The sequence below is a fragment of the Cucurbitaria berberidis genome, assembly GCF_010015615.1.
Source record: "Cucurbitaria berberidis CBS 394.84 unplaced genomic scaffold K460scaffold_3, whole genome shotgun sequence".
In the NCBI taxonomy this organism is placed as follows: domain Eukaryota; kingdom Fungi; phylum Ascomycota; class Dothideomycetes; order Pleosporales; family Cucurbitariaceae; genus Cucurbitaria; species Cucurbitaria berberidis.
Genome location: NW_024468937.1, coordinates 5317547 through 5345066, shown reverse-complemented (window position 1 = coordinate 5345066; position 27520 = coordinate 5317547). Strand labels below are relative to the sequence as shown.

The window sequence follows — 27520 nt, the reverse complement described above, 5'->3', positions numbered from 1 at the left end:
CGAGAAACACTAGTTTCCCTTTCCGCTACCCTTCTCACTCTTCTTACCATGCACATGCCCGGTAATCTTCTTTTCAAACACATCAGGATGTAACTTCCTGCCCGTCTTGTCTTGAAACCGCCAGCTGACCCTATTCCACACCAATGAGCAATCCTGCTGTAAGATCCGCGCAATCAACCTCAAGTCATCTGCAGAGAAGGTGTCATCGGGCCTAACTTCAAGCTCGAGAGGAGCTGCTGTAGCGGTTGGAGCTGTGGGAGCGGTGTTGGTCGGCGGATTGTGCTGGGAAGGATGATAGGAGTGGTGGGAGCGTGTGGCTGACTTATTCGTGGGCGCCTTTGAATTGGGTCTGGTTGCGGATTTGGCGGGAGCAGGCGTTCCCCATGTATTGGGCGCTGATGTTTCCCAGGTGTTACCAGTGTTGCCGCCGCCGCCGCCGTTATTGTTGTTCTTGGGTTGATCGTTGTTAGTCCCCCAGCCTCCTGCAGCGCCTCCCGCGGCGCCTCCTGTAGTGTTCCCTCCACCGTTAGTAGGAGTATCCCAGGAATTCGCGCCACCGCCGTCACCTCCACCACTAGGGATTGTAGTGTTGCCCCACCCTGTATTATTTCCTGTAATGTCCCCTCCGCCGTTAGCAGGAGTGTCCCAAGCGTTCCCGGAACCACCGACACCTCCACCACTAGGGTTCTCAGTGTTGCCCCATGTATCACCTCCACCGAACGTCCCATCTCCGGCGTTGTCATTGAAGGCAGCTTCACCTCCTCCTCCAGTGTTGTTATTCACTCCCCCACCATTCCACGCGGCAGCATTTGCATTTGTCCCACCATTGTTTTCTCCAGCGCCAGCTGTTCCCCAACCAACATTATTATTGCTGGCATCTCCGTTGGTGTCGCCGAAAGTATTACCGCCGCCCCATTCCGTGTTAGCGATTGCATCAGCGGTACCACCCGTGTTATTGCCCCAGTTCGCGTTCGAAGTACCCCATTGATTTGTTAGGTCTCCACTAGGAAGCCCGTCTTTCTTCTCTTCTACCTTTTTGTTCCCTTGATTCTGTTGCCTCTGTTCCGTGTTGTTGTTACCTTGATTTTGAGGTTGGGCTTGGTTCTGTTTCTTGTCCTTTCTGCCTGGCTTCTGATTACCACCGCCTCCACCACCACCCTTTGCCGCATTTGGGTTCCAATCTGCAGGCTTGACTTGTTTGAAGCGCTCTTTGCATTCGAAGACGGGCTTTCCGATCTCTTCCGCGAATGAAGCCCAAGGGGCGTTGGGGTTCTCGTTTCTCCAGTCAAGTATCTTCTTGTCCTCTTCGGCGGTCCAACAGCTTGTCTTGTCGTTGTCGTCCTTCTTTCCGTCATCATCTGCCGCGACTGCAGTGGTGTCCCAAATTCCAGCGGCACCCCACAAGTCGCCCGCATTGCTGGCAGCCTTTTCCGTTGCAGCTTTTACCACTTTGATGCTTGCAGCCTTTTCTGTTGCGGCTTTCTTCGCGCCGACTTGCGCGCCGAGGGCATCCTTCACCGATCGCTTCTCGGATGGTACCTTCGCAAGGCTGGTTGCGGTGAGTCGCTGCTTGCCAGTGCCGGTGAGCTTGCCTTTGCGGCCGTCGCTGGCAGCCCACTCCAATATACCGCCAGGCGTGGTAACCTGAGGCTCGTCAGTCTGGTACTATAGGTCTGGTCAATGCAACAACGTACCATCTGGGCGAGGGCACTGGGCTGGGGAGATCGGACAGGGGGCTTTGGGTCCTTGAAAGGTTTATCGGTGAGGCCTAAGATGAAGGATTTCGACACGCGTCGAGGACGCCAATTGGGATCAGTCATTTTGGGCGGTGCCCGAGGTTGCCGTGGAGCTTCGTTAAGCTTTGGGGTATGAAAGCGGCGCAATTAGACCCTACGACTGTCGCCCACTAGAGCTAAGCGGCGAAAAGCGCACAAAACACGTGTTCAACGGAGAGAGATAGAGAGAGAGCAGGGGCATAAAGAGCGGCCGGCGACTCTGTCAGTCAGGTTACGCGAAGAGTGGTGAGTTGTGAGCTCACGGTTGTCTTGGCACGAAGGGAAAGGCGGGACCTACATTGAGAGGCCTCGACAGTGAACTTGCCGTAGTGAAAGTAAGTCACCGAAGAAAGATAATAGGAGAGTGAGCTAACAAGACAGAGCAGAGAGCGTTTGTTGTGAAGTGAAAGGAAAGCCATATTGCACTGCATGTAAGGAGGAGACAGTTCATCATTGGAAAGTACCCATGGATGGTCCCAAACTAGGATCGGCTACGACTTAAAGACTATGACTTGTTGCTCCTGCCTTTCGATCGCCTAATATTTTATACAATATTAGTGATATACAACGAGTTGGGCAGGACGGTCATAGACTGGAGGCAATGGACAATCCTCAATTTGACGAAAGTCAGCTTTGCGTGAGAATGAATTTTTGAGATAACAGGCGAAAGAATTGTGAAGCATTTGAACAATATCACATTTTAGTATATTGGCGTAAGAGGCGGTTCGAAGAGAGTTCAGACGAAGTCATAGCGCTAGCGCCCGACATTTTACCGAGCCCTTGCATTGCGTTTGCGGGCAACAGCTGGCATCTCCGTGTGTATAGCTTGGCGCTCCTCTGAATTCATCCCTCGAACACGACAGAACAGCAGCACACTACCACCGCGAGCATGCTGATTCCATCCTTCGCAATCTTCGCTGCGGCGAGCAGCTTGCTGTCATTCGCCACGGCACACAACATCCAGATGAAGGCCCACCAGCGCGAATGCTTCCACGAGTCGCTGCACAAGGACGACAAGATGACCGTCACGTTCCAGGTCGGCGATCGGGAGTTTGGAGGTAGCGGAAACTTGGAGATTGACTTCTGGGTGCGTCAACGGCAGCATGGGTCATCAAACTCTACGCGTGAAGGGCATAACTGATGAAGGGATGCGCAGATCGAGACACCGTCTCGCAGCAACCAAATCCACGAACGCGGCGTGTCCTCAGGCGACCACTCCTTCACAGCAGCAGAAGACGGCAAATACACATACTGCTTCAACAACGAGCATTGGGGCGCGAACACAAAGGAGATCTCCTTCAACGTCCATGGCATTGTCTACGTTCCCGAGTCGGAGGCACCGCAAGATCCTTTAGAGAAGGAGGGTATGTGGGAGCGTAACCTACAGGAACAGGGCAAACGCTGACATGTTATAGTCCGCCAAATGTCAGAACTCATCGCGCAGGTCAAGGACGAGCAGAGTTATATCGTTGTGCGCGAGCGAATGCACAGGAACACGGCCGAGAGCACCAATTCACGTGTCAAGTGGTGGAGCATTTTCCAATTCCTGGTTTTGATTAGCCAGGGCATCTTCCAGGTCTGGTGGCTCAAGCGCTTCTTTGAGGTAAGCCATTATCTGTCTCGCTCGATTACTGGTGAGCTTCTGGTACTAATGTATATTCCAGGTCAAGCGCGTTGTCTAAGAGTAGTGCGTTATTTTGTCCCATGCAACGCTTATAGTAGCGTTGCTAGGCGCATTCCTCATCTCATCGAGTCATCTTGCATCTTGTGGGATCACCTGTTTAGTTCATTTGGCGTTTTAGCGCATGCCAGAGACGGCAAGCACATGAAAAGATGGAGTATGGTGGGTACTGTGCTATGACTCGTTGGAGAGTTTTGGGTAAGGCTACCGTGTCATAGTTCTGAAGACATCAAGTTTCACGTGCTACAACAGCCTATTGCTTCTGCCTGTTTGGCTTGGCACATCTCTCAAAGTTTGGTCAGCTGGACCCTGTGAAGGCGTATCGATTACACCTCGAGTACTTAACAGGTGGATAGAATGGATCTGGCGAAGAGTAGTAGGACTAGCCAGCATGTGAGTGTGAGTCGGCGTGATTCACCCATTTCCTTGCGACATGCTGCATCATTTGAGAACAAAGACTTCTTCCTCTATCTTTCAACACCTCAACCTCTCCATCCTCAAATTCTTAGACCACTGTTACACCGATACATATATCCACTGCAGTTTTCCGATACTCGCTGCAATCTCCCGTCTCATTACGTCATCCTGGACAATTTCCAACGCAACTTATCTGCTCTATTGGCCAGACGACACGCAGAGTTCGCGGTGAAGGCAACAGACACGTCGTGACTTCCTCCATTGGTGCTTTCCCATCGTTGTTTAGGGACCGACTCTTCTCTTACCCGACTGCCTTTCACCACGAGGCCCTCCCCATATTTATACCCACAATCTCCCCGCCTCCACATCGAACATGCACACCACGACTTGGTCCTTTGCACTCAACCCAGATGGACCCTTCCAGAGACTCCGGCAATGCGCCTGTCTCACGAGACTGGCGCATTCCGAATTTGGATGACGCACCACTCAACATCATGACTGCAGCAGATACTGCCACGAACGCCTCTATGGTGCCCCTTTCCCAATACTCACATGGCAGAAGCATTACCGTCCCGTCTCCGCCTTATGAGCAAGGCTACTCCCAGAACAATGACTATTTCCAGTCGCTCGCGCCTTCCGCCTCGCCAATCGGACGCCATCCGCACAACGCCGAGTCTTTGAACGATGAGGTGAATCGCCCACTGACTCCACCACGCCAGGAAGATGACGATTTCAGCACATTAAGGCAGTGGTACGCGGAGGAAGGACTTGGTAACAGCTCATCTGGATTTGAGCAGACAGAGCCGCAAGCTTTTTCTTGGTATACACAACAACAGCAGCAACAACAACAACCGGACTACGCAGCTTGGAAAAATCTGAATCATCCTGAGGTGCCATACAATGCTCCGTATGCCCAGAACAGCCCTGAAGACGTTCATTGTAAGCAGCCACTATACGACTTCTATGGCAAACCGTCTCAACTGCTTTCTATTTCGAACCCTCACCCGCCACTTCCCCGTTACTCTCGATATTCCCTGGTTGCACCTCGGACTTTTGTACAACCACAACCAATTCAGCAATGGCCGTCTTACAGTTTACTACCCCAAGCCAGCCTGAGTGAGCTCAGTCAGTCAGACACATCCCTAATTCCACCGATTCCTAAGCACACCGCAAAACTTGACGAGAAAACACGTCGAAAGCAAGAGAAGTTACACCGGAAAGGTGAAGCACGCCAACAAGAGATCTCGGCGCGCAGGCAATCCGCAACGCAGCGAGGTCAGCGCAAGATGGCGGGATCGAAACGCAAACGTAGTTCCATCTTCAACATGTTGGTGCCGCCTGCACCAGCCCCGCCTCGTCAACAACCGGAAGACAAATTCCCCGTCCCAGAGTTACAGCACGATCCTCTGGCCGAGTCCATGGCTTGGGGGGCGCCACCACAGGGTTATGCACCGAATATCGAAGGGTCATATTATCACCAACCCGGGCCCGTCTCACCTCTACTATCTCGATACCCGCCCTCGCTATCTATATCCGAGCCACAGATACAGCCCGACCGGGATGACATCGAACAGTTGATTACCGACAAGTACGAGGAATACAAATGGTCTGTGAAGCTGTATGAGATCAACCCCGAAAAAGGATATGATTTTGCTCAGTCGTTTCTGGAAGACCTGTTTAGTATGAAGGACTTGTGTGACATCAGCTCGCAGTACAGCTGGCATGCACATACTAGTCAAGGCTTTATCAAGGACGGCGACCGTCTGTCATTCGTCGTACTCCACAATGCAGCCAACCCATTTACATGGAACATGTCGCCTGATTCCACCACCACGATAGGTGTTTATGGACGATATTGGCACCTCCATAACGAGATCCATTGGAAGACCTTCGCCCCCGACATTCGCGATATCCTGAACGATGTCATGAACCAAGGATTCTTCAAGTTGAAGAACAAGTGGCACGTCGACATGGAGAAGGCGAGCGACAAGCGCTTCCACCGAGCATATTGGCTGGCGGCGAGGATGATGCCACTCAAAGGCATTCTGAACCATGATCCGGTTAGGGAGACACCTCATGATGCCGTGGAGGATGATGAAGACTTCAAGGTTACTGAGAAAGATCTGCAGAATAGTTGGGATGATGAAGAAATTTCAGAAGAGGAGTCGACTAAGACATGGGAAAAGATTCTTCAACGCAACGAGGAAGCTGGCGTGTCGGAGTATAAAAACGAGCATGTGGTCACTGGCTCCTCGGAGCGAGACATCCACGACATTTTAGGTATTGGAGTCTTCTTGTAAGCTGCCGTTGTGCCGCACCTGGGGGCGTTTCGTGTTTTGTGTTCTGTGTAGGGTAGTTGCTGGCTATGAGGACGTGAAGGCTGTGAGGTCCTTCATTACCAGACTATTACTGTATGCTGGAATTGGGATTGGAATTGCGACCGGGATTGGCAGGGGTGGGCAGGCGAAAATATTTCAGTGCACATGCAGGACTATTCCAAGTCCTCCATAACGACCATGTATCAATAACAATCACGGGCGTGAATAAAAACGAGGGTGTTATTTCTCCTTCGAACAATGATTCGTTCACTCATCGCTTACTTGCACTATCCAATATCTTTCTTACTCACTCAAGCCAAAGCCAAGGCTGAGACATCAATTCGCTTTTTCTCTGCTCAACAAAGACAATGGCAACTGCAGACAAAACAAGGTCGAATCACGCTTACACCTGATCGTACATGGAAACTAATCATCGACATCGACATCCTCGTCCTGTACACTGAGCGTCTCGACGCTCTCCGCGATACTGATTCCCGTGCTGCTAGCTTTGTGTAAAGAAGGCTTTTTGCCTTTGCCCTTTGCACGACGCTTCTTCGTGCCTGTGCTCTCAGTGACGCTAGGGGCTTCGCGTACCCAGCGCGAGATGGCTTCAGCGCGCTCGGTGCTAATCGGGTACTCGCGGCCGTCGTCCTGAGCCCAGCGTTTGGGCGCTGCAGGAGGCGCGGGAGAAGGTGAAGACGGGCTCTTGGGTGGGACACCATTGGACGAAGAAGATGCAGAGCCGTTTGAAGTGGAAGTCGAGGAGGGATGGGGAGAAGGCGAACCATCACGCTGCCTCTTTTCCGCTTCTTCGTCGTCCCTGAATCTGCGTTCGCGGGCGCGGACTGCGCGCTGGAAGGATTCCTCGTCGACAACGCGCTCATCTGCAAGGGCTTCGAGTATGGCTTCGTGTTTTTGGCGTTCGCGCTTCTGGGTTTCAGTCTCGCCGCCTCCACTGCTACCGCCATTTACTCCGTTCTTACTCATTTCGTTACTCGACCCGTTTTTCCCATGCCCAGGCAACGGCGCCGGTCGACATAGATTCTCCCAGCTCTTCCCAATACCAATCCAATTGCCAGCCCGCCTCAGAACTTCGATCCAGTCAGCACGCGCAGGCGAGCGGGCGGCAAGGAAAATCGGATATCCGTCGCATACGCGGGCTAGGCGTGCGGCATTGTGCGCGTGTCGGAGATGTTCTTTTGGTGGAGTCTGGATGAGTGCGTGGCAGAGGAGTAGGGAATGTAGGGCATCGGTGAGCAGCGGATGGTACGTTATACTCTCATGGCTGTCTGCAAATGCGGTGGCTGCTAGGGAAGCTGCTGATTCCGCTTGTGTTGCTAGCCTGGGCGCGGGATATGGCGGTAAAGAAGCAGGCGGCGCGGGTTCAAAAAGCTGCGAGACTTTGAAAATCTCTGGGGGTGGGAGTTTGGGCCAGGAGGCGCGGTCGGAATTGTGACCGTGGGAACGTCGGTGCGGGACGAGCGCCTCGGAGATGGGTGATGCGGACGAGTTTGTAGATTCAAGCAGGCGATTCATGTTTGGCTTTATGTGCTCCTTGGCGTTAACATTGCCGTTTGTCGAATTTCCCAGTCTCCGAAGAAACTCTTCAGCGAGTTCAGCAGAGATACCAGGTGTGTAGTCGAAGTGAGAAAGAAAGGCATTATAATCTCGAAGTGCACGTTTCGCATTTTGGCGCACTTGCTTGCGGGCTTCTGCGCGGCGGTGGTTTCCTTCTGCTTCTTCTGGGGACTCTGGTGAGGGCTCCTGTCCTGCAGCAATTTCTGCGTCTCTCCCTGCTTTTGCTTCTTCCGCCTCCCTCAAGCCATCTAATGCAGCGTGAACATGTCCACATGCTATGGTAAAATACACTCCCGCTCTGTGGAATAAAAGTTGAGTCTCCAGCGAGTTCGGCTGGTCCTCGTCAGGTATCTTGACTTCCTGCCTCCAGTCCCTCCCATGCTGTTCCTGATATGTCTTGGCTAGCACCAACTGATCCCTGCCCGCTCGATGCTGTGCCATGAGGTAACGTGCTGAAGACAGCGCCTCGCTCAAATCCTTTGCTGAATTGACGTAATCCTCCTTGAATATCCGTGTCAGAGCTCTAGTCCTTAGCGGACTCCCGTCGTGCGGCCTTTCGCTTATAATGTCGTTGAGGGTATCCAGGGGCGTACACTGCGCCATCATGCGACTCGGGATCTTCTCATGAAAGAAGTGGACGTACTTGGCATCAACGTCTGCCGGGTTCCGTTGTAATACCAAGTGCGCGACATCTTCTAGCGTACTCGCGCTCTGCATCGTCGCTACACTGGCTGCAATCTCGTCTAGATGGTATGCTTGGCTCAGCTTACTTGTTGCTAGCTCTCTCATTCGATGCTTCCTCTCTCTGCTCAGCTTGCTCGTGCCCCCGCCTCCATACCCTATCCCCAGCGCCGCCGCACTGCCCAACATGCTATTCCCCGCATTGAGACTGTTATTGAGCGCGGCAGACGTCAAGCCCGAGGTGGCGCGCACGGCGAGATTCGTCGCTTCATCGACGGCCTTGCGGATCTTGACGAGGTCGTAGAAGACGGCGGGGTCGATGGGATGCGGGCGCGGGGAGAGGTAGTTGCTGTGGGCAAGCGACTCGAGGACTTCGGGCGGGAGTTGAAGCCAAGGGCCGTGAAACGAGGATATGTAGCGCCAATGCCTGTAGGGTGGATCATTAGCTTGCAATCGCGGGGAGGAGAGGTAGTACCCGCCCGAACTCACTTGTTGCGACAGATGATGAGGGCAGATGTCGAGGGTTCGTTCGCGGGCTTCTTTGGCGGTGCTGCAGCGCCGTTGGCTGGTGGGGGCAGCGGCGGCGTGCCTGAGGCGCTGTCGGGGGTCGCAGCGTCGGTCTGCGCGCTTTTCTTTTTGCGCGCCATGGCCAAATGTCTGCGTCTGCTGGATTGGCACTGACGTCTGCTTGGTTGTGACTTTCAAAGTCTAGCATCGATTAAATTTCGTCTTGGCGTTAGCGCGGAGGACGGAGCTTGCGTCTTTGTCTCCGAACAGCTGTCTCTCACATCAACACGCCGTCTTGAGCATATGACTGACCATGTCTCTCATCTCGCTTGGTTCTTCTCAAACGTACTCTTCTCGAGTACACCAAGTATTCAGTCATCCATCTTTTCCTCCACGAGACTGAGCGGTTCGAACAGGCGTCCGCTAGGTACTCGACGACCATTCACTCACATGCCTAAAGAAGCGAACACGTGCTGACGCGATGGAATCAGCATTTCTTTGTCAAGAGACTCCTCAATCATGGACTCCAGATGGCTTGGTCCATGTCTCGCCTCAGGTTCGATCATTGTGTCGATTAACGCCTCCTTCTGTTCTATCAAGCCGTTGAGCTCTCCATCAACACCTGCTGTACCTCGATCTTCACTTTCTCAAGCCCATTTCCTTATCAGCGGCCTCTCACAGCACTAAGTCGAACAAGTTTAGCATGCGGCCTCCCTCATTCCATTAATAAATTCACTGTTATTGTCCCTCGCAAGCGTATAGCTTTCAAGGCCATCGTGATTCACTGTCAATGGTCAAGAGATTCCATCCACCCGTGTCGACATTATTCCTAGCGAATTCCTCCTTCTAGGTCTAATTGACACCAACTACCACGTGGACCTCGCGTCTCGCGTGCAGAGCGCGTTGTTAAACGAGTTGTATCTTGCGAGACACGGGCGACACCTGGATCATGGGACGCCACCGTTGTAAGATGCATCCCACGTGCCACTCTAGCTCTACAAGCTCGTCAGTCGTCTTTACTCCTGGATCGTTCGGCTGAATGGTCTTGGAGAGGTGTCTAGACATAGCCAGCTTGCTAGCTGCATTTCTCAGCCGACCCTCAAGCTTCACAGAATCCAGTATATACCGAGTTAAGTCAATTATTTTCCTACTTTGTTACACTAGAAGACTAGCACGCATCCTTGACAGGGGGCTACTGCTTCTTCACCCCGCCCTTCTTCGCGCCATCTAACACCTTCATACCGCGGCAGGTTACATCAATCACGACCTAAAACGCCCAAGCGAGCGTGCTCTAGAACCGTCCTGTCGGTTGTATCTATTGGCCACCTAGTCGTCAATCAATGCAGGTGTACGTACACACCCCACTGTGTCCACTTTGTATATCTCCACGTGCTGGCCTTGCTCAAATGCGGCTCAACGCACACAAGATACTGATGGGAGTCTTCTGAAGAGTGTCAAGCATGTTTTTGTAAGCCTGGAATCTTAATACGTAAGACTCGGTTCTACCGTGCCGAGCACTGTCCGCATGATGCGTAAATACGCGCTAATGTATATTGCTGACGGTTGCGTCTAAGCAGGCATTTTTGACCCGTCTATCGCTCTCTACTGGCTGCCTTCATCCTCGCGTTGCCCCAATATTGGTGGCTCTTCGTCTTGCACGCTAAAGCACCTCAAAGCACACGGAACAGTCTACAGGGACTAGGGCACGTCTTTTGTAAACATCTTGTGTGCTAGACCTTCTCAAACAAACCCCCCGACCGCTAAGAACGGCATAAGGTAGCGGTAACAATATTGCCACTTTGAAGCATTCAACCGTCCTGGCTCTGACCACTAGCATCAAGTAACGTTGGGTCACTGCCACAACTGCCGCCGACTTTACAGGCTTGGACCCTGTGATCACCACTATCCTGTTTCAAACTGAAATCCGAGTCTCCACCTGCCGTGGCACGGCGCAAGTTCGGGCGGGAGATAATCTACAAGGATGCTTGAACATCTATTCGTGGAGCTTAATCCAAAGCTTATTTCAAGGAGCTAGCGTCTGGCTTCATGACAAGGCCTTCGCACGGGAGGCTGACGGAAGCTAACACCGCTTGCTCTGAACTGCGGGGTAGGTCCCGCTGTCACATATCTCTCACATCAGTGAATTGCGCCTCGAGGAAAGGCCTGGATCGCAATTATACCATGGTCGGCGGCTTGTCGATAAATGCAAACACTCCTCTTTCGACGATGATTGGCTACGTGGATGGTTGTCAACAGCATTTTCTATCCCTGGCGCAATCCAGTTTGCTCAAAAACTTCAACCTCGATACGAACCTAAGCTTGAGTCGACCCTACTCGGAAGGATCTGCCGCCACGCAAGTGCCGGTTGGCCTTCAAGGCTTGTACCCTGTTTTGCTGGCCAGCTTGCCCATGTCGTTGCGCCTCTATCTCAAGAGGCTTTGAATCACGACTACGTACATGCTCCACATGCCTGACGAGCATAAGCCTTGGTTTCTCAAAATGGAAGGTCGATCTCGGAATCGCAACAGCTATTTGTGGCACATTTCCCAATCAACCATGGTCTCGTCGGATCGACAGGCTTCCATTCGCTACGATTGGTAGAACCTCCACCGGTAGTATATCGGATCTCGTCTAGATGTGTCCAGTTTGTTTCGCGCTCCCTGGTTTTCTTATGGGTGTACGGTCTGCATATCTTGTAGGTGCGATATCTGTGACATCTTCTAGGACCAGGATAGTCGGATAGTCGGCAGCATATCACATCTTGGGTACAACGCTGCCATGTCCCAAAGAGTTAAAGGGGCACATCTCCAGCACTTGACATGTCAGTCGCCTCGTCGTGATCGACTCGACAGATTCGAACGCTACACTACATTTACCATACATTTTTCAATCCGCTTCCCGGCTGGCCTCCATCATGGACTACATTAGGAAGACCACCAAACAATCTCAGGAGGCTATCGCTACTGATACCACGATACAACGAACAGCGCGGTACAGCGCAAAGGCTGTTCGCGCTTTCCCGTCGGTGGCCGGACAGTACCTCCTTGACAGGGTGCCCGTCGTTCACTGGCTCCCCAAGTACAACATAAGATGGCTCCTTAACGACACTCTTGCTGGTATCACCGTTGGCGTTTTGCTGATCCCGCAATCTTTGGCGTATGCAAAGATTGCAACGATACCCGGCCAGTTTGGGCTCATGTCCAGCTGGCTGCCCAACTTCCTGTACTTTATTATGGGGACGTCAAAAGGTAGGATTCTTCGTCGTGGCGTGTTTCATAAACTGACAACGTCTAGATCTATCAACGGGTCCTACTTCTCTCATGGGACTTCTCACGGCTGAGATCATTCACGATGTATCTAAGGAAGGACACACACCTCAAGCTATAGCCTCGGGCGTTGCCATGTCCGTTGGCATATACTCGCTCGTTATCGGCCTCCTCAAGCTCGGATTCCTTCTTGAGTTTATCTCCGTACCCGTTTTGAGTGGATTTATCTCTGCCGCAGCCATAGTCATCATGTTGGGCCAGATCCCGTCATTGTTCGGTATTACTGTTCGAAGTGGCACAGCAAACATCATCCACGACCTCTTCGCAAAGATCCCGCAATACGATGGCCCAACCTGTGGCATTGGTCTCGGTGGCATTGTACTTCTTGTTGCTATGCAAAAGGTAGGGCAGCGCTGGGGCAGCAAGAGCAAGGCGATTTGGCTACTAGCTCTCGGTCGAAGTGCAGTAGTGCTTGTCCTCTTCACTGGCATCTCATACGCTGTCAACAAAAACAGAGTGGATGACCCGGTCTGGGCTCTGAGCAAGGTCAAATCTGATGGCATCGATACACCACGGATGCCTACATCCCAGCTCATCCAGAAGGTGTTCCCGCGCTCGATTGCGCCTTTCATCGCAGCATCAATTGAGCATCTAGCTATCGCTAAAGCATTCTCTCGGAAGAATGGCTACGTCGTCGACCCCGCACAAGAGCTAGTTTATCTTGGCTTCACCAACTTCTTCAACTCTTTCTTCTCGTCAATGGCAGTAGGAGGCGCCATGTCTCGTACAGCTGTCAACTCTGACGCTGGTGTGAAATCTCCTGCCTATGGTCTTATCGCTGGTGGAGTCGTCATCCTCTCCATATTCAAGCTCAGCCCAGCGCTATTCTGGATCCCCAAGGCGACTCTAGCCGCCATCATTGTCACGGCCGTGTGGCACATCGTCGTTCCACTCAGAGTCTTTTACGGATACTGGAGGACTTCACTCGTCGATTTCATCACTTCCATGCTTGCTTTCTGGCTCACACTTTTCCAATCCTCTGAAATTGGTATCGGCGCCGCGGTCGGCTTCAATATCGCTTACCAACTAGTCTTCAAGGCGTTCCACCGCGTCCGTCGTGTTACAACTATCGACATTCAGTCCAACACCCTGCCCGCTGGTGTTCAGACTATACCCCTCGACACACAAGTCTTCCGCATCCACCAATCCATTCTCTTCTACAATGCATATCGCATTAAGAACCAATGCCTCGATGCGGTTCAAACCTACAACTCCGGCGATGTCCAGACCCTCGAGGCGCAACATGCGAACCGCAACTGGAGTGTCGCTGGCGACCGCCGTGCATCTCGCCTGCGCACCAAGGCCGAGATCTTGGAAGAGCCTGTACAAATCCGCGCCGTAATCCTCGATATGACATGCGTCTACAACATCGACACAACCGGTCTCAGCGCACTGAAGGACCTGAAAGCCGACGTTGAGAAGTTTGGAGGTAAGAACACGCAGCTCCGACTCGTGGGTCTCCAGGATCGCGTCAGGGAACGCTTTGCGAGATTCGGCTGGGCGGTCCAAGATGCTAGTGACGCTAGCAAGAAGGACGACAAGGCTACTATGGTGTTTGATACTGTTGAGGAAGCGGTGTTTAGGCGGGTGCGTACTGATACGGGCGATGAGATTACGCCAGTTGATATTCACATTGTTGGGTCTGAGAAGGAGAAGGTTTGAAAGAATGAAGGAATTGCGCTGGCTCGCACACTTTGTTTTGAGTTTCCTGTCTTTTCATTTCTCTTCTTTCTTTCGATAGATCTACTTACTGGAATGATTTTACGCAATATCAAAGTCCCAAACTGATCTTATGCAAGTGCTAACGCTTTTCAGATTGGTCTTTGAACAGTCTTTGACATTGAAGTGTACACACTATTTAGAACACTGATCATCTACGAGTTATTTGTCGCAGCTGATGTAACAGTGATATTATGACCAATTCCCATAATAGCTAAACACACCGCCAGTGTACTAAGCAAAAGTGTGTTCGACGCACTTCGCATACGTCCTGCCGTTCGCCTTGAGATCCGTTAACAGTTCCCCACGAAACACGTTCCGAGACGTATCTACCATATCTATCCAAGCTCGTCCGGACAGAGAAACGTGATTGAATTTCGCCAGTGAGGCAATGAAGACGAACCAAAGTTTCTAACTGATGCTGTATTCGATTCGACGGAGGCAAACGAAACCAGGGCATTCCCTGACTCCTCTTCATCCCCTTCAGCCGGGATACAAGGGAAAGTAAGTCCTGGTGGCCGACGAACGCTACGTGGTAGTATCACGGGCGACGCTTCATCAGATGCTAGGAAGATGTCTAGGAGCCTTGACTGTGGCTCGTCGCGTTCGGAGCGGTGGAGAGATGCCAGCCACTGTGCTGGAGTAGGCGATATGGCATCAAGCCCTGCCGCAGACGATAGAGAAGCGGAGTTGTAAAGCTCTCCCGGAGCTGTTTGCAAATCTGCAGTAGACGTGGCCGATGAGTCGATATCAGGCGGAGGTCGAAGGCCACCCGTTGTTTCATGCGTGTTTGTGTTGTTACTCGAGGCCGCAACGCTGGACTCGGTGCCAGCCTCGGGCAGTACTGCATCATTCGCGCCGTCGAACTGGAGAGACTCGGTGAACGCACTAGTACGATTAGACCTGGCCTTTGAAGGTCCACCGCGACGCTGACGCTTGAAATCATGCTTGAAATCATGCGTCGCTGCAACATAGCCAGGCGCGAACAATGTGGCAGCAGTCACTACCGTACGAATGACCTTCTCATCTTGGTAGCCCTCACGAATCCTCGCAAAGGTAGGCATCTTTAGCACCGAGAACGCGCTTCGGCGGAACCGACTGATGCTGATAGACCCCGGAAGCAGTCCTTGCTTAACAGTAGTAAGCTGCACTTGCCCCGCGCCAGCCATACTCATCGAGCTTCGAAGCGGAGTGACCTCTAAAGCATAGTTCAGCTTATCCTTCGCGCGGCCTTTTGCTTGCTTGCATCTATAGTCCTGTCGATGATCTCGGTGGCCCCAGCCTTTCTTCGCCCCGAAAGTCCGGTTGAGAAGGCGCTCCACAACTTCGTTCCTGCCGCACCATGCAGCGACAAGACATTCGTAGTAGTCGACGGCCTCTTTGCTCAGGTTGCCGCCGTTCTGGCAGCTGTAGAGATGCTCGATTATCTCTTGCTTGCTCAAGAGTCGGGGCGTGGTGAACGCCGCGTGGCAGATAGAGCACAAGAGAGGCTGGAGTGTATTGATGCACACTGCGCGGTGGTGGAAGGCGTCAATGGTGTCTAGGTAGCTCAGGTTGGATGGGCAGAGGACGCAGGTCGTGCGAGGGTTGCTGGTGACTGTGATAGTACTGGGCTGCTTGAACTGTGGCTTCGATACCATGACGGGCTGCGTAAGGCGTATCATTTCGAATCCTTCAATGGTCGTACGAGTATGTGGAAGTAGACGGGGCTTGGAGCTCCTAGCTTCTTCGGCGTCCTCGACCATATCGTCCCAGCACTCGTTGATATGCGCAATCTGCTTTTCGTGATCGCCGAACCAGGTGAAGTTACAATAGCACAAGGCACATTTAGGCTCATGTGCTCGGATATAGTTCATCGGAGAATTCTCAAGTTCTTCTAGGAGATTCGATACCATAGATTGAGCCGTGGAGGATGGACCTGGCGGTTGATTTGGTAGATGATTATCTGGAGATTCTGAGCCGGGAGTAGGAGTCGAGGGCGCGGTGGGAACCTCGTAGTCGTTGCTCGCTAGATAATGCGGATCGATCATTTGAGAGTCGGGTGCGGTGCTCCAGTCCTGTTCCTGCGACCAGCTCGAGTTTGCGAGATTGTTTGAGGCGGGAGCTTGCATGGAGGCGTCCTGCGAGTACACCGCGGATGGCGACTGATGTAGAGGTTGTGGCTCATCTGAGACCTCGATACCTTCGTCTTGAGACATCATTGAATCGATTGTGGGTGGTGGGAATGGGGGTGGGACAAACTCTCCTTGCTGCTCCATTGTGCACTTAACCGCTTCAAATGGTTGCAGTGGAGCGATATCCAGGGTGGATGTCAAATCTGTGAGAGGGAAAGAAGGAAATTACTGTTTCTGCCCCCAAAGTGTCGGGCATTCACTACCGCTAGTCCCGCTAGTGCAAGCGTGGCGTAGTATAGGCAACTCTGTGCGCCTACCTCCACCCGACTTGTTTCACTCGCGCCCTGCATTGTACCGTTGCAAAACCTCCAGATCTCTACAATTTGTTCTACAGTCTACGGCCTATTATATTCTTCGCAAAGAAAGGTCCAAGTTTCACGATTCTCTAGGGATCACACTGGAGCGTGCCCGCCGCATCACCGCGTTTCCGCTTTTGACCTTTGTTCACGACAACATCTGTACTTGCTCTATCCCCCATAGCGTCTGAAGCACTCACCTCCTCTGACAGCTTCGATCGACCATTCCCAAATGCCGATTCGCTGAACTCCTTCGCTATCGAAAACGCCTCTACACGGTCCGGTCTCGTACGCCCAACCCTCTCATGTTCAAGCTCGCTAAAACGACGAGAAACATTGACCTCGGCGCCCTCCACCGGTGAAAGTTGATAGTAACAGCAAAATGAGCTGTGGGAGGACGTTGTGCAAATCTGAGTAGAGGTCCTCACGGGCTGATCTTCTGGGACCGCGTCGGTTTCTATTGCTTCGGGATCAGATGTGTTCTCGGCAAGGCACGTTTCTTCTGTGCTTAAGCGGGCTGGTATGCTTGCGATGGAGGCCATTGCGGTCGTAATTCTTGTGACCTGGTGTTGGGATACTTCGTTGGCTTTTAAGGTTTGTGGGGAAAGTATGGTGAGTATCTAATGGTGAAACCATCTATGAAAACAACGGCACTGTTCGACTCCTAGGAGTACAATAATTTGTGAGAGAATTTTGTTGTTGATTCCACCTTGACGGATTAAGAAACCCTTTTGTCAGTAACGCATTGTGCGAGTAAAAGGTGTTTCATGACGTCTATGTATGCTGATAGCTACTCCTAAGATACCAACAGAGGACCACGTACTGTTGCTCCTTCCCACACAGCACCAGGTTCGGGAAATCGCACGCGAGCACTCCCTAATCAATCGTTAGCTTGGCGCATACATGCTGAAAAATATAATATGATCTCCGCATGCGCGCATTCCAGCTTACATTAATGGGGACTTCGTTATTGGCTACCATAATACACTCATCAGCTTCGAATACATTAACTGTTCGCAATAGTAAGGAGTCAAGATACCCAGTAGATGAGTTGCCCATTCTGTAATGAAGTGTTCGATGTAGAATGCTTTAGCGAACTCCCAATAATCTGGATACCACCCAGCCATTTCCCAGTCGACGATTGCCGCTAGACGACCATCTCTAACAATGATATTAGCAGGTCTGAGGTCTCCATGAGTGAAGACAATGCCATGCTTGTGTGAATTAAGCATGCCACGGATATAAGGACCAACGTGGCCTTTTGACTTTGCCACAAAGGTTTCGGCGATTGTAGCGTTGAAGTCTTCTACGCTCCTGAATGGACCTTGAGCCCTGGTAAGACATACTTCAATTGCTATCTGGGATGCGTGGGAACCGACCTTTTGAAGTTGTAGACCATTCCAATATTACATCAGTGACTGGCCCACCGTGTACGGATCCAATGTAATCGGCCGCTGGAATCGCGCGAAGTTCTGTCATGTACTTCTTCAAGTCTGCCGAGATTGTCTGTCTTTCAATGGCGGTGCATCTTTCCCATGACCTTTCCAGGTCTTCGCCTTCGATGAATTCCATGAAGATGTAAGTATCATAGACACTGCCGAAATCGCTGACGTCTCGATCCAACGGCCCGTATGCATATGCAGCATATAGTTTTGGGACGGGTATGGATGTTCGCTCTGCCACATACAGCATAGTCTTTGCTTCGATGAGGGACACATGGGTACCGTATTTGACCAGCATCGACGGGGATATTTTCGCGATTTGTGCACCGGCTACTGTGTCTAATGCTTCCGGGTTAGACGCCTCGAATTGTTCTGGGCTGATAATCTCTTGCCCCGGAGCTAGATACAACACATTTATCTTCGGACTGGTGGGCATTGAGTCGTAGAGTTCGGGCATTGCAGCTGCCTGCAGTGCAGCGATGGGAGGCTGGCATGGTTTAGCAAATCATATTGTCTCTATGGATTCTGCTTACAGCCATATCTTCTTCAAGTCGACAGTGATCTGATCAGCTTAACTTGGAGTTAAAAGGAATGTGTTGTTCTTGCATAGTGTGGCACCGGCAGGCATCAACCCCGCCCTCAAGTGGGCTAGGTGCTAGCGCCAAAACCGTAGGTCTTGTAGTGAGTATGTGTATATCAACTTTTGCACTTTGTGCAACTTCTACTTAAAACATCTGCCTGTTTCTCATCTCAACAGGTAGGAATACCATCACAAGGGCAGATAGCCAGATACCACCAGCCCCAAGCCACAGAATTCCAGAGCTCTTGGCGGCCAGGAACTGCGCTCCAGCGTAGGGCGCGACAATACCAGCCAGACGACCCGTGCAGGATAACATACCGCTAACACTACCACGGTAGCTTGTGTCGAAGAGTTCGGGTGCAGATGCGTAGAGAACAGCATTGAAGTACTACAAAGTCATTAGCATGAGCAAGTCTTGTGTAGAGGTACTACTTACAGTCTGCATGATGTACTCGAGAGCGTTCAGGCCTACGTAGCCTGGAGTAGTCTTGACCTGGGTATACATGGCCATGGAGAAACCCTGACAGACGGCGGAGAGCACAAGCGACCATTTCCGCCCCACGAGCGGCATTTGCACGGAGACCAAGGCTAAGACCGCGCCGAGAATGCCGGGAGTGTAGATGATGATGTATTGCTGGTACGTGTCGGAAACGGATCCCCGACCGTTGTCGACATTGTTCCGTAACAAAATAATTGGCAGAAATGCACCTGCGAGGTTGAAGGACCAGTAGTCGCCCTAGACCCAATTAGCACCCATTTTAGCAAAGTGCTTGTGGGATAGACTTACCATATACGCAATGGCTAGTAGTACGAAGATGAAGCATGACAGCTTGTTGGTAAAAATTCCTTTCAAGCGAGCAACCTCTCTACCAAATGACATGACAACAGTCTTCGTGGTTGCGGCAGTTGACTGTGGACCAGCTGCGCCCATATTCGCACTACCGGTTTGCGAATCCAGCTCATCGATTGCGTCGAACATTTCAAGAGTCAACGTGGGAGGCGGCGCCTTATTGAACTTCGCAATCTTATGGAGAACCTCGATAGCTTCAGCCTCTCTACCCCTACTGAGTAGAAACTTCGGTGATTCGTAGAATCGGAAGACGAAAAATCGTAGGAAGAAAACCGTCAGGGTCATGAAGCCGAGTACAATCACTTCGTATCGCCAGCCCATGTTGCTCTTGACGGTGCAACATGCTTCTCCTGGGCCAACGGCTTTGCAGGAAGGTAGATCAACGTCGCAGCGCCATTTAGCGGCAGTGCCGTACGCGATAGCGGATGCTATAACAACACCAATCGGTTGCCACATAGACAGAAGCGAGACGAGGAAGCGACGGCTTTGAGGGAGAAACTCGAGGGCGATGGTTGCGTCGATTGGAATATTGCCCCCGAGACCAAGCGATGCGAGAAAGTAGATGCCACAGATAGCAGCATAGTTGAACTTGGGAGCAGCCTAGATTGACATCAGTCTGTTGTTGAAAACAAGTTGCATATGGACCGAGATGCATACCAAAAGAAGCCCAAATATCGAGGTAATCAAACAGGTCAGGTTGAAGGCCCACTTCCTACCGATGATATCGACCATCAATCCAAAGCCAAGCGCGCCGATAGCTAGACCGGCATTGGCGCACGCAAAGATGGTTCCGGTATCCTTGTCAGCGACATTCATCTCCTGGTAGACGGCCGAGGCAATTAAGCCCACGCCCTGCGCCCACGCCAGGTCGAGGAAATAGCCAAAACCACAGAGAAACCAGATGCATATCTGATATTTTCCGAGTCCAAACTTGTCCAGCTCGGCATTAATCAGCGCAGCCTTTTTCTCAAACGTATTGAGCGGATTTGCGGCGGTGCCTTTGATGATTGCGGCAAAGGATAGGTCGGGCGACTCGTCTCGCTCTACATCATTGTAAATGGGAATCTGTACGGCGGAGGGTGAATTGGAATTCTCGCGTGCGAGTTTATCGTCTCCCAGTTTGGCAGCCATCTCGAAGTTCTGTCAGCTGACTACGCGTTGGAGGGCGAGTGTGAATGGCCGTGAAGGACCGGTACGGTGGGACATGGTATTATATGAGCCAAAGAACAAACTCTCACTACGTCGCACTACTCGAAAACTTTCGGATCTAAGCGGTGGCCTTGCCATCTAGTCTCTTGCGTCGACGACGCATGCATATTGGCGCCATTGAGGCCTTGTACTCTAACGGCAGACGAGCAGCTGGTTGGCCGGTACAGGTAATCATGACGACATGGCGAGTCTGTGGCGCCAGCTTCACCTGCGTCTGTTTCAAGGTTACATTACTTAGCACAAGCTTCATCACTTTGTCCGCGGCACACTCTGATCAAAGAAGGCTAAGAAAATACATGACAGTGTGAGGTGGTGGATTCTCGGGGTGCTAGGAGTAGCCCTGGGAACAAAGCAGTGGATTGGCATCCTAAACCGTCTTGATTATTTGTGTCCACTTCTAGGCTGATCAATAGATTTATCTGACTGAAGCCAACGCTCTGCTTTCCTTATCTTCCTTGATCTACCTTCCCCGCATTAGAAACCGCCAACACCCTCGCGTACGCCGTTGTGCATATGTTAGTGGCTTGGCAAAAACTACGTAATGCCGAGGCTACCACGCGACGTTTGGCCTACAGTCACGCGCAGATGTCGTTTCAAGGTTTAATGAGGAAATACTAAAGTTCTTAGATTGGAATAGTTCTCGTAGACAAATACTTACATTACCAAACCCAAGTTCGAAAGACAACTTCTCATGTACCTGTAGACAACGCGTCACGTGATCAATGCATCCGTGCATACCAACGCGACTTCTATGTTTGATCTACACATGCTCCCACCGTGTCACCCCAACATACACACAGCCTAGACACATTTAGTTGGCTCACTAGGCCTCTTGTGATCCTCACCTAATGCGAGCTGCGAGCTGAAGTCTGCCTACCTACTCAGCCTTGCGGCACAGCTTTGCGGCACAGTCCCTTGGGGCCCGAATGTAGTTCTGACGCCTGCCCCTTTAACACCCCAAATTCTTCAATGATAACTCGGTATTGTTCTATCACTCACCTACCTAGTTTCGACAATTGCCTCTAGCATACTCAGCTTTTCCGCTCATTTTCGATTCCGATGTCTCCAAACCCCATTACCTTGCTTGGCACTTTATACAACCGTGTTACGCGCAACAAAGCTGTCAAACGGAAGCAGAATAGGGATAAATGGCGAGAAAAAGCTACGGCGGCCTGGAATGCGCGCCTACCCTCCGATCGCTCCTCGGACGAGACCTGCCTAGTTAGGAGTATTCAGCGTGACGTATCTACTCAGTCGAACTCGCTCTTCTTCCGCAAGCTGCCTCTCGAGATCCGAAGACTCATATACGCCAACGTAGTAGGGGGAGAAGAACTTCGTCTCCAAGTTATCAACGAGAACAAAAAGGCCTATAATGGAGACGAGATAGGGAAAGAGAAAATACCATTCAAGCTTACGTGCCCCATGGGACGACGACTACTAGCTTTCCCGATATCTTGCAAACTAGCGTACGTGTATACCCGTAATCTGCTTACGGGACTTTCCAATTGTCGCCTGGCGACAGCTGACTATGTTCTAGTTATATGGAATCGGTGGACGATCTATACACCTGCAACACGTTTCGACTCTCTGGAGTTACACCGTATTGGTGTTTACAGCGGTTCCTGCCTAGCCGATCTTTCGGCTTGATCCAAGACCTCCATCTACAGTATTCATACCCTCAAGCTGATCACATGGTAGACGGACTCATTCTTGGGATACCACCTTATGGTAGTGATTGTTGGCGCGAGACCTGTGAGGATATATCCAAAATGAAAGGTCTAAATCATTTGAGGGTTGACATTTTTGTATGGGCGCCGTATATTCATGCCGAACACGAGGCTCTTTTCTTCTCTCCACTAACGAATCTCGGAGATTCGGTGAAGGTTGAGGTACGCGTTTGTTGGGAAAAGGACAGTTCAGTGCCCGAGGAAGAAATATGGCCCTTTATTGTAAGCAGAGATATGGTCTACCATGAGGAGAGTAACGGACATTTCAGCTTAGACGCTGAGTTAGCAGAGGACCAGCAGCCGAAGTCCCAGGAGGCATTGCAGTGCTAGGAAGATGATGAGTATCTCACCGAGTCAATCAATGACATTAGTTATTGGCCATCAAAGTTATTAGAAAAGGCACAATTGAAGTCTGTAATCTTATGGCAGCAATGCACTTGCACCCTCAGATTTTCTATCCACAAGTGAAGGTTGAATCAGATTGTCACTCTGTATAAGCGATTGAGGCCCATTGTCCCACTGCGTAACTAAAAACGAACCCAACTTCCATCATTGCATCGTCCCAACAGAATGTGAACGATCAATCACCCTGAAAAAACTTAGATCTTCGCTTTTGGTGTAGTCTGTGGCTTTCTGAATGTGCCATCTGGGTTAATAGGTCCGCCGTCAGGTTGAACAATGAGCCAAGTGCCAACTGCAAACAGCGAGTTGGAGTCTGCATTTTGCAGAGGATCAAATTGAGCCTCGGGGTTCTGGTTATATATCAAAACTAGCTTCTTCGCGTTTTTTAGGCCTGCAACGAAGTAAGAGAATATTAGCGATCTAGGTCAATGAACTGGAAGGGAACTGTGAGCTCACCATATGGCTTGGGGTCGAGGTCTTTCGTCGCTGGGAACGCTTGTTCCGTATGCGTCAGCTCGTGCACAATAACTTTGTCCATTAGGAGGAAAATGTCGATTGGTGTGTATTTCAATTTCGCCATTGTTGGAATCGCTACCTTGCCGAGAGCTGAATAGATGGATGCTGGGATATCAGCAAGATCTTTGAATTTGAAACCGCGGGCCTTGCGTAGGTACCAAGGACAAATCTGGATCTCGGAGAACTCTTTTCCCGCGGTTAGTGTGACCATCATGGTGGGATCTTTGATATCGTAACAATTCCCAAATCGTCCACCTGGCTTCGACAGATCTCCTTTCTCATAGGCAACGTTGCGATCTTTGTTTATGTATATTCCCTCCTTGTTCTTTCCAATTCGCTTGACGGTGCAGTAGACGCGAACGTCTACGATATTCTGGGCGATCGAAGTCTGATCATTATTGTTGTGCTGACTTAACCGTGACAAGGCTACGAAGCGTTTTTTGATAATTCCCGTGTACTCTGGATCAAAGCGTCGGCCAAACAGTTCATTATGCCAGTCATCGACGTCCACATTGATAGGGTCCCTGTTGAGTTCGGTCACAGCATTTGCAATCAGTCGAAAGGCCGTATCAATCCTGTCTTTAACAAATTGTGTGTCCTCTGAAGCTGGACTTAGCTAATTGATAGTCGTAGGAAAGAGAGATGACACTGACCTCCACAGTCTTGATCAATCATGTAACCATGGACGCTGCCGTGAAAACCGAGTAGCAGCATGGAGAGGCATAGCCATAGGTACAACATTTCGAGCTCTAGCTTTTGCCTGGTGCGAGATAATGAATAACTAAAGCTCACTATTTGGGCAACGTATGATGAGAATATTGATGAACTGAGCAAGAACGGATGGTCTTCATGTTGCTGAAAATGATGCTTTTTGAACAAGATATTTCACATGCCAGTCAGCCAGCTCTTCGCCACTTTGACTCGTAGGTCAGCTGCAGCTGCTGCAGGCTATGCCCAGCGTCTTGAATGTTGGGTTTCTTTGTTTCGTTTCTTCGCCGCATCATGGCATGCAACTGTTGGACTGCAAGGTGTGGTTGACTTCATCGATGGGATGCACCCAACATATCATGAAACAATGACGTCGTACAGCACGCCGTAATGCGCCTTCGAAACTTCGTTGGTGGCTGGAACACAACGTATCTAGACGTCTATACCAGACAGATGGATTGCGGCACAGTGTTTCGCGACACACTCCTCCATGCCGCAACTTGGCGATAGCGCCGAGGAAGATATCTTCGCCCCAACGTTTTGAAGTGAGCTATGGCAGTGTCACCAGATTCGAGTCAAAATATCTACGTCAAAGAATTCTGCCTTGTACTGCGGCGCAACGCGCGAATCATCGTGGACCCAAGAGCAGACTCGCCGCAACAGCCCTAGTATGCCTCAGCGAAGGACACCTCTTGTGGGTTTGGATCATTGTTTTGACGACCCCGGGCTGCTCACTTAGCAGGATCGAATTTCTCATCTTATATAGCTGATGACCTCGCTGCCCAGTCTCTCAGTCGTATGAAACTTAAGTGCTGCATGCCATTTGTAGTATCTCGTTTTAGTATCAGCATCTCTCCACTACCAACAAAACCATGACGAAGTGGTTCCCCAGTCTCTTTGCGACCTTAATGGCACAGAAATCATACTGCCAGAACATTGGGGACTCACCTAAGGCAAAGGGAGTCGTCCCAACTGTGTCGGGCCAGATAGGCGTTAATCCTGTGACAGACCTTGGGCCCGAAAGATAGTAAGCATTACCTACAGACAATGGGGAGTATCTCATGAACTCTTTGTCTGACGGAATCTGCACAGTCATAATATTGGTCCGAATACTCAGTGGTATCAGCCTGATGGTTCAACCACGAAGGTACGTTAGTGCGCAAAGAAGAACCGCTACTCGTCTTATGTCTGTGATAGTGGATTGGCCCGAACACCGAGTACCTTACCGACCTCCCTTATACTACTACTGTCAACAACCAACCCACTGTGACAAAAGCCCCTGCGGCAGTTGTTGCTGTTACCGCGACAGCCAGTGGGCAAGGTGTCTCGGCTGGAGATGTTAGCATTGCGATTTCCCCCAAACTTCTTAACGTATTGAACAGACTATTTGATGAAGCGCAAGCTTCCTGTGGAGGACAGAGGAAGCGAGCATCATGCGACATAAACCAAAGATTTGCTCAAAGAGTAGCTGAGGAGGTGAACCCAGGTGGAGCATTCGACTTTGTAGGGCCTGAAAGCCGAGCTCTATTGCCAAGCATCGCTGCCAGCGATGTTTCAGCTATCGTTGGGTCAGCAGCGGCCGCAAGTCCTCTTGTAGGCCTCGCTGTCACATGGGTATTAGTCGGCAAGCTTCAGGCTTGGACCATAGGCTCTGCCTCAGTCGTCCCGGGCGGGAAGGGAGATGACGGAGACAACAAGTGTCCAGCGGATGCACCTAGAGGTGTCGATGCAGTAGGTCCCTGATCCGATTTGAAACGAGAGAATTGCTGACAGCAAGTAGCCTCTTTGCGTAGACACTGAATGCAAGGGAGATAACACAAAATCTAACCAAAAGTGCACAGAGGTACGTTACCGTCCTTCCACTCTCCAACACGAGGCAGAAACTCACACTAGATAGGGCAAGTACAAAGGATGTGACTGTCTTACCACTGGGGAGGTTGTCGATGTGTATGACGCCGACACAGCCCCATATGACGATGGGCTGAGCTGGCTGGACCTGCAACAAAAGCTTCTAAAAGATTTTGCCAGTGAAAGTTACAAGTCACCATTCTGCTACCCCGGCGCATTCCCCAGGGGTCACCGCATACCCAAAGAATATTGCAATTGCGGCAATGACAACAGAAAAACCTTGAGATACTCGGTTGCTACGTCAACGGCTTCGCCGTACAATCCTTGTCCATACACAACAAATGACGGCCCAACCGTGACATTCCAGACCGAGTCAACTGCGGCGCCGTCGGCGACGCCCGTTGTAGCATGTGCGTCTGCACAGGAAAGAGGGTTCAGTTCGAGCGATGGATTCAATTTCATAAACCAGTTTTGCAACTATAAATACGGCCGTACACTACGAATGAGGCCTGCTGGTGGTGGCATGAGTAATGCTGAATCACAACTGTTCAACGGGAACAAGGATCCCTTCGTTCGCATCTACGCCTATCTAGACGACGCATGTAGAGAGAAAGAATGGATCAAAATGGACAAGGAAGAATGCACAAAGGCGCTTGACGCAATCATAAATAACTGTGAGTGTTCTGCTACTAGTGTCGGTAAAGGAGAATGCTAACTAGAACGATAGGCGACAAAGATACGGAGGAGAAGAAGATGGGTGGCTCTGTGGCAATCAACTGTCAATGGTTCAATATCGCAGCATTCAAGGGGCCCACACGATGGCCCACCTGCAATGGCATTCCTAGCGAGGAGAGATGCTAGGCAGTATGAGGAGAGACCTTGGGAGGCTTACCTTGCAAGGCTCGTGTATGGGCGTTGTGTCTGTCACCATGAGAATTTTCAAAGAATATGTTGCAGTCGAGCTATCGCTGGTTCTGTCAACGTAATTTTGTCGTTATAACTCGAATATCACGCTATGTCAAGTCGCACCAGTGTAAGAGGACTGATTGCCCGAGAGATAGAACATACAATGATTCTAGCTGTATTCTCTATCTTCTTTGGATTTAGAACAAAGTATACGTTTATAGAACTGGGCTCACGATTCTTTTCAGATAATGCTTTATTTAAATAAAGATCTTTAGTAAAACTCTTCTAGATCCAACAATTTATCCTTATTTTAATTGTTTGCTTTCTCAGGAAACAACTACAAAGGTCACGAAACTCACAATGTTAGCTTCTTCCGAACGACCTTTCCCGTGGTCGAAAATCTGGAAGCTTCGCATTGTGCGGGGCATTAGAGACATCCGACCAGCGTGCAGGTGGGCTTATCGTGGCGCAGCTGTCCTGTGGCCAGATCAGCCGGGGTCATCACGCCTTATGCAATGCACAACATCACGAGCTCAAAACAGCTTGAAGTTTGCGATACACAATATTGGCAGTACTACATCAGGCCACGCAGATTCCTGGCCCACAACGCAAGTGTGGTGGGGTAAGCATCCGGTGTTCACCGACTTTGTCGATATTATCTCAGCAACGAAAGGACTTTACAGGATTTCCGGACTGGCAACCTCATCCGTGGAGTCTTAATTCTCGATGGGTTTACTAGTATCTCTCAGAGATGCTTCAGAACAAATTATTGCGTGAGTCTTTCCAGATACAGTCATATCTCTCCTGATATTACCTATCCAGGAGGTACTGGGACAAATTCGGTTTATATCACAGCCCGT

The 27520-nt window shown here is 50.8% G+C and overlaps 12 protein-coding genes across 12 annotated transcripts; 5 read left to right on the top strand and 7 right to left on the bottom strand.

The window, feature by feature from the left end:
- Window positions 1-9: 9 nt before the first annotated feature.
- K460DRAFT_395871 (uncharacterized protein) lies at window positions 10-1973 on the bottom strand (the record flags this gene model as incomplete). The annotated part of the gene is made up of 2 exons (XM_040936068.1): window positions 1695-1973; window positions 10-1644 (listed from the first exon to the last, which is right to left on the bottom strand). Exons 1-2 carry the CDS (start codon window positions 1818-1820, stop codon window positions 10-12), a joined length of 1761 nt encoding a protein of 586 aa, XP_040789049.1. The 5' UTR covers window positions 1821-1973.
- A 691-nt stretch (window positions 1974-2664) lies between these two features.
- K460DRAFT_406687 (transmembrane emp24 domain-containing protein 2 precursor) lies at window positions 2665-3457 on the top strand (the record flags this gene model as incomplete). Its single annotated transcript, XM_040936988.1, has 4 exons — window positions 2665-2862; window positions 2932-3139; window positions 3191-3378; window positions 3440-3457. 4 exons carry the CDS (start codon window positions 2665-2667, stop codon window positions 3455-3457), a joined length of 612 nt encoding a protein of 203 aa, XP_040789048.1.
- Window positions 3458-3999: 542 nt separating this feature from the next.
- K460DRAFT_395870 (uncharacterized protein) lies at window positions 4000-6413 on the top strand. The gene has a single exon (XM_040936067.1). The coding sequence runs from the start codon at window positions 4284-4286 to the stop codon at window positions 6171-6173; it is 1890 nt and encodes a 629-aa protein (XP_040789047.1). The 5' UTR covers window positions 4000-4283; the 3' UTR covers window positions 6174-6413.
- Window positions 6410-9141, bottom strand: K460DRAFT_417547 (uncharacterized protein). The gene is made up of 2 exons (XM_040937888.1): window positions 8940-9141; window positions 6410-8877 (listed from the first exon to the last, which is right to left on the bottom strand). The coding sequence occupies exons 1-2, from the start codon at window positions 9095-9097 to the stop codon at window positions 6618-6620; spliced, it is 2418 nt and encodes an 805-aa protein (XP_040789046.1). The 5' UTR covers window positions 9098-9141; the 3' UTR covers window positions 6410-6617.
- A 2730-nt stretch (window positions 9142-11871) lies between these two features.
- On the top strand, window positions 11872-13945 carry K460DRAFT_283235 (sulfate permease; the record flags this gene model as incomplete). The annotated part of the gene is made up of 2 exons (XM_040928642.1): window positions 11872-12205; window positions 12252-13945. 2 exons carry the CDS (start codon window positions 11872-11874, stop codon window positions 13943-13945), a joined length of 2028 nt encoding a protein of 675 aa, XP_040789045.1.
- Window positions 13946-14340: 395 nt separating this feature from the next.
- K460DRAFT_406683 (uncharacterized protein) lies at window positions 14341-16260 on the bottom strand (the record flags this gene model as incomplete). The annotated part of the gene is made up of 1 exon (XM_040936987.1): window positions 14341-16260. The coding sequence occupies one exon, from the start codon at window positions 16258-16260 to the stop codon at window positions 14341-14343; it is 1920 nt and encodes a 639-aa protein (XP_040789044.1).
- A 301-nt stretch (window positions 16261-16561) lies between these two features.
- K460DRAFT_406682 (uncharacterized protein) lies at window positions 16562-17014 on the bottom strand (the record flags this gene model as incomplete). The annotated part of the gene is made up of 1 exon (XM_040936986.1): window positions 16562-17014. One exon carries the CDS (start codon window positions 17012-17014, stop codon window positions 16562-16564), a length of 453 nt encoding a protein of 150 aa, XP_040789043.1.
- A 205-nt stretch (window positions 17015-17219) lies between these two features.
- On the bottom strand, window positions 17220-18371 carry K460DRAFT_386691 (phosphotransferase enzyme family protein; the record flags this gene model as incomplete). The annotated part of the gene is made up of 3 exons (XM_040935617.1): window positions 17220-17348; window positions 17424-17796; window positions 17852-18371. 2 exons carry the CDS (start codon window positions 18369-18371, stop codon window positions 17447-17449), a joined length of 870 nt encoding a protein of 289 aa, XP_040789042.1. The 3' UTR covers window positions 17220-17348; window positions 17424-17446.
- A 268-nt stretch (window positions 18372-18639) lies between these two features.
- K460DRAFT_339732 (MFS general substrate transporter) lies at window positions 18640-20475 on the bottom strand (the record flags this gene model as incomplete). Its single annotated transcript, XM_040931095.1, has 4 exons — window positions 18640-18882; window positions 18931-19230; window positions 19282-19944; window positions 20002-20475. 4 exons carry the CDS (start codon window positions 20473-20475, stop codon window positions 18640-18642), a joined length of 1680 nt encoding a protein of 559 aa, XP_040789041.1.
- Window positions 20476-21331: 856 nt separating this feature from the next.
- K460DRAFT_367246 (uncharacterized protein) lies at window positions 21332-22711 on the top strand. The gene is made up of 2 exons (XM_040933543.1): window positions 21332-22019; window positions 22091-22711. Exons 1-2 carry the CDS (start codon window positions 21613-21615, stop codon window positions 22608-22610), a joined length of 927 nt encoding a protein of 308 aa, XP_040789040.1. The 5' UTR covers window positions 21332-21612; the 3' UTR covers window positions 22611-22711.
- A 168-nt stretch (window positions 22712-22879) lies between these two features.
- K460DRAFT_406679 (uncharacterized protein) lies at window positions 22880-23939 on the bottom strand (the record flags this gene model as incomplete). The annotated part of the gene is made up of 3 exons (XM_040936985.1): window positions 22880-23073; window positions 23139-23798; window positions 23852-23939. 3 exons carry the CDS (start codon window positions 23937-23939, stop codon window positions 22880-22882), a joined length of 942 nt encoding a protein of 313 aa, XP_040789039.1.
- Window positions 23940-24778: 839 nt separating this feature from the next.
- Window positions 24779-26615, top strand: K460DRAFT_356147 (uncharacterized protein; the record flags this gene model as incomplete). Its single annotated transcript, XM_040931938.1, has 6 exons — window positions 24779-24933; window positions 24999-25053; window positions 25104-25637; window positions 25687-25749; window positions 25804-26428; window positions 26482-26615. The coding sequence occupies 6 exons, from the start codon at window positions 24779-24781 to the stop codon at window positions 26613-26615; spliced, it is 1566 nt and encodes a 521-aa protein (XP_040789038.1).
- Window positions 26616-27520: the final 905 nt, after the last annotated feature.